Source organism: Physella acuta, unplaced genomic scaffold (assembly GCF_028476545.2).
Source record: "Physella acuta isolate Inbredline_101_S28 unplaced genomic scaffold, ASM2847654v3 ptg000296l, whole genome shotgun sequence".
Classification (NCBI taxonomy): Eukaryota; Metazoa; Mollusca; class Gastropoda; family Physidae; genus Physella; species Physella acuta.
Window position 1 is genome coordinate 48,143 of NW_026731815.1, and position 5,524 is coordinate 53,666.

The window sequence follows — 5,524 nt, forward strand, 5'->3', positions numbered from 1 at the left end:
TGTGTGTTTTTTCTGTTTGGATTTAGCCGATCAAATCTTAGTGTTTCTTTTCTACTGTTTGGATTTAGCTGTTCAAGTTTTTTCTATATGGATTAGCTGTTCAAGTTTTTCTACTGTTTGGATTTAGCAGATCAAGTTTATTTTTGTAACTGTTCCTAAACTGTTCCTATAGATGTCTTATCTAAAACTGGACAAATTTCTACTCTGTAACAGGCTACTAGAACTATTTTGAATTTTTTCAACCTTTTGGAATCAACAAAGTGAACTATTCTTGTACTATATATGTACTATGAACTTTTCTTGGATTACTAGATGTCTCTAATCAACTGAACAAAGCCAGAATACAAGAAAGGGTATTGTAAATTAATTAACATTTATCTATTGTCAACTAATGAATTTATATTTTATGTCATAGAAAATATATCAAAATGTCAAATTTTGAAACATATACAGCACTTGTGAAGGAACTTGACATTCCGAAGGAAGACAGGTTGGCATTTATAAAAGAACTACTAAAGAAAGATGAAGAGAAAGCTGCTAAAGAGAAAGCTGAGAGAAAAGAAGAAGAGAAGGCTAGAGAAGAAAAAGCTGCTAAGGCGAAAGCTGAAGAAAAAGAAGAAGAGAAGGCTAGGAAGACAGAAGAGAGGGCTAGGAGGTTAGAGGAAAGGAATTGGAAAATAGAAGATGATGAAAGAAAGCACAAGCATGAAACAGAACTGAGAAGAATAAATAGTACTGAACAGGCGGGTGAGCACTCAACCAGATTACAGCTGAAATTCAGGGACTTAAGAGAAGGAGAAGAAATATTAAACTACCTAACACAATTTGAGTGCATTGCCACAACTAATAACTACAGTAGAAGCATGTGGGCAAGTACTTTGCTGAGCAGGCTCACAGGTGAATGTTTAAACATAATTGGCACGCTTACTGATATTCAAAAAAAGGACTATGACCATATTAAAAAGAAACTACTCACTTGTTATGGGAAGTCAGAGGACGAGTATAGAAAAGCCTTTGTGGCGATGAAACTGGAGAGCCACCTGGACACAACGGCCACTTTATTTAAAATGAAGGAAAACTTGCTAAAATACTTTGAACTAGCGGAGATAGACACAACTGATCCAAAGGCTCTGTTAGATCAGTTTCTAATCCTCAAAATTTATGATGAAGCGGGCAAGGGCTTATTCAGCTTTCTAAAAGAAAGGAAAATAAAAACGGAAGATCAGCTTAGAATAGCGGTGGCAACGTTCAGGGATTCACACCCCCATGAGCAGTTGTCGGCAGAGGAAACCGTACTGGCACAGACAGTAGCGGGCAGATACGAACAGCTACCGAGAACACAATCGCCGACAAGAAAAAGGCGTAACAGCCTGCCTAACATTGGAAAGAGTAGACCAATAAGGATAACATGTTATCACTGTGGTAAAGAAGGTCACATGCGAGCTGAATGCTGGAGGCTGAACAATATGAATGACAGACAGCGACAAGGTCCTAATAGCAGTGGGAGGTATAAGAGCTGGGGATACCAGCACAATAGAAACAGCGGTGACTATACTAACCGTAGGGAATATTCACCACCGAGTCCAAGCAGATACTATAGTGGTACCAACAGAAACCCGCAAGACTACAGGAATAATTCTTTCAACCAAGGAAGTAGGCTGTCATTTAATAATATTGAAAGGCAGAAAAATAATAACGGTGATACGGAAGCGAAACAAATAGTAGCTACTGCCCGTGATGCTAATGGAAGATTATTTTATTTCCCAGCGGTATTGAATGGGAAAAACACACTTTGCCTAAGGGATACAGGCTGTACAACATTGATTGTTGACAAAGCAATGGTAAAAGAATCAGATTACACCGGAGAAGTACAAGAGGTCAGGTTAGCTAATAGGATGTCTATCCATTGTGATATGGCGAAGATTGAAATAGACTGCCCATGGGTTACGGGTTCATTCACAGCAGTTGTGATGGAGAACCCTATTTGTCCTCTAATAGTTGGCAACATCCCGGGTATTCCGGATGACTCAATGAAATTTTTAGAAGCATGGCAAGCCAAAAAAGGTAAGATGGTTGTAAACGCCATTATACAGGATGATAACGCAGAGAAGCTAAAACCTATAGTACAAACGCACTTAACAGCGCCTGAGATGGCAAGGCTACAAAAAGAGGATGAAGTCACAAAAAAACTGATGAATAACATCAATAAACGACAAGGAAAGTACAGAGGCCACTGCTATGAAATAAAAAATGATATACTGGTTAGAATATTTCAGAATAACAGCATTAAAAGGACACAAATAGTCATTCCAGAGACACTGAAAGGTCTAGTCTTGGAGACAGCACATGATAGTCCTTTGGCTGGGCACATGGGAGTCAGGAAAACTATAAATAGAATCCTTGACAACTCGTTCTGGCCGGGAATCCATCAGGATGTGAAAAGATACATTGGTAAATGCAAGCAATGTATAACTAAAAATCATCTACACAGCAAACATATTGCTCCTATACAGCCAACTGATAAAATAGGAAGGGTGTTTGAGAAAGTGGCTATAGACATAGTAGGACCTCTACCAATTGCATCAAAAAAAGGTCACAGATTTATTCTAACTTTAATAGACATGGCGTCCAGATGGCCAGAAGCTATACCCCTAAGGGATATAAAATCCGAAACTATATGTTCTGCATTATTAGACATTTTTTCAAGATATGGTTTTCCTGAAACTCTGCTGTCAGACAACGGCAAACAATTTACCTCTAATGTGACTAATGCATTAACAAAGCTGCTGAAGATTACTCAGGTACACTCGACCATCTACAGACCGCAAGCAAACGGTATGTGTGAACGGTGGAATAAAACACTCAAGGTAATGCTAGCAAAAGCTACAGAAGATCATCCTAAGGAGTGGAATGAGTATATTCCGGCGATACTGTTCGCCTATAGAGGAACAGTGCATGACGCGACGGGGTACTCGCCATTTGAATTAATGTTTGGATCAAATCCAAGAGGGCCGCTTTCGTTGCTAAATGATAGATTACTTGGCACTCAAATCACTGAACAAGATGCTTTTGAGTTCATTACTGAAAAGAAAAGCAAAATGGTATATGGATTACAATCTGCTCAACAAAATGCGGAGGGAGAGGCAAGTAGACAGAGAAAATTGAAAAACAAAAATAGATACCTCAGGCAATTGAAGGAGACAGACAATGTCTATGTTTGGCTACCTACCTGGAAAGGGGTCAAATTATGGCAGGGACCATTTGTGATTAAAAAGAAAGTGAACGAAGTAGATTATGCTGTGGACATCAAAGGCACAATAAAGATAGTACATGTTGATCTACTGAGGAAATACGATAACATGCCTGAGCAGATAACTCAGGTGATGGAGGACATTAATACACATGACACTGACATAAATGAGGAAGTTGGTCGTGATGAAGAACTGCCAAAACGTCAAATAGAAGAACAATCTAGCGTAGTAATTATAGAGGAACAACCTACCTTAGCGAACATAATTCAAACAGAAGAAGAAATCCAGCAAATTACTCCGCTGAAGTACAGAAAAGAACTACAGCAGTTATTGAACGAATTCAAAGATGTCATTACTGAAGATACTGGCTACACAAGAACGATTACTCATGTCATAGAATTAAACAAGGATGCTAATTTCAAAAAGAAACAATATGCAGTACCTTATGCATACAGAGAAGCAGTGAAGAAAGAATTAAATCATTTGATCGAAACTAACAAAATACAACGCTCAAATTCATCTGTAGCTTCACCAATGGTGATAGTAAAAAAGAAGAATGGAAAAGTAAGAATTTGCTGTGACTATAGAGATTTGAATAAAATCACGAAAATAGACGCAGAACCACTGAGAGATACTAATGAACTATTGGAAGAGATAGGGAACTCAACAATTTTCACTCATCTGGACTTAAACCGAGGTTTTTGGCAAATAGGTATGGATGAGGAATCCAAACACTACACAGCGTTTACAACTGATGAAGGATTATTTGAGTGGAATGTTATGCCTTTTGGCCTAGTAAATTCAACAGCAACATTCTCCAGATTTATGAGAATAATGCTGGCAGATATAAAGAATGTAGTACATTTTGTTGATGACATATGTATTCATTCTAAGGATATCAAGACACATATGCAGTCAGTTAGAGAGGTACTAACAAAATTAAGGGAGCATGGCGCGACTATTGCACCTGAAAAGTTAAAATTTGCAAATGAAGAAATGGATTTTTTGGGATTCAAAGTAGGCAAAAATCAAATTAGACCTACTGACGGAAATAAAAATAAAATTCTCAACTTAGAAATACCTAAAACCAAGAAAGAAGTCAAAGGTGTATTGGGTCTATTTAATTTCTACAGCAAATTCATACCCAAGTACTCAGATATAACTCTACCTCTAAGACAGCTAATTACCAAGGACAGCAGTAGAACAATAAATTGGTCTAAAGAATGTCAGGATGCTTTACAGCTAATAAAGCAGTACTTTGAACATGAAGTAACGCTTACTGCCCCTAACTTTGAGAAGACACTAACACTGGTAACGGATGCTTCAAATTATGGATTGGGTGCATGTTTAATGCAAGAAGTGGACAAGGTACTACGGCCTATATTTTATCTGAGTAGATCACTAAATAAAACGGAACAAAACTACTCAACCGTAGAGAAAGAATGTCTGGCCATTGTATGGTCCATGACCAAACTGCAGAAATACTTATTAGGAAGAAAATTCATTCTCCTCACCGATCACAAGCCATTGTTAGCTATGAACAACAAATGGATAGCCAACAGCAAGATAAACAGATGGTTATTGATTCTGCTGGATTTTCAGTATGAAATTAAGTCTATAAAAGGGAAGGATAATGTAGTAGCAGATTTTTTGTCTCGGCAAAATGTTGACAGTACAGAAACTGAGCCTACCCTAAACCACATAAGTCAACATTTATAATAAAAATATTGGGATAATAATACATTATCAATTTACAGTTTATTAATATTATACAGTCTGTAACTGTAGAATATGGATATCAAACAATTTGTATCAGTAATATAAAATGTGTACTATTTCAAAAGATTGTAAACTGTATTATGTTAAACCTATTCTATACTATTAATTAACAGTGAATAAAGTAAATAAATAAAAGTTAGAGACTATTTATTCCGCATAACAATAAGACGGAAGTCTCAATGATGTATTGTGTATTAGTCAATACCTGTGTAAGGCAAGAATGTGATTGTGTTGTGACCTAGATTTGTCTGAAATGGGTCAACTAGGGGAGACAACAAAGTATATTAATCATGCGTCGTAATAACATGCCTTGATGATAAGGAAGTTTTTTTTTACCACATAGGATATAGTTATTTAAATTATGAGTTGAATCAAGTCTTTGATAATTTCAACTATGTATTATAGTTTGGTAATTTACTAAACTCATTGATCTTGTTTATACTACAATTACTGGGTAATTGAAATGTTTTTCTTTCTCATATTTGAATATATTA

General features: G+C 36.6%; 1 protein-coding gene across 1 annotated transcript; it reads left to right on the forward strand.

The window, feature by feature from the left end:
• The first annotated feature begins 428 nt into the window (after positions 1-428).
• Positions 429-4,970, forward strand: LOC131939828 (uncharacterized). Its single transcript, XM_059298357.1, has one exon. It carries the CDS (start codon positions 429-431, stop codon positions 4,968-4,970), a length of 4,542 nt encoding a protein of 1,513 aa, XP_059154340.1.
• Positions 4,971-5,524: the final 554 nt, after the last annotated feature.

Bases quoted from the DNA above. Each gene is read 5' to 3' on its own strand.
- LOC131939828 (XM_059298357.1), top strand. From the start codon at position 429: ATGTCAAATTTTGAAACATATACAGCACTTGTGAAGGAACTTGACATT.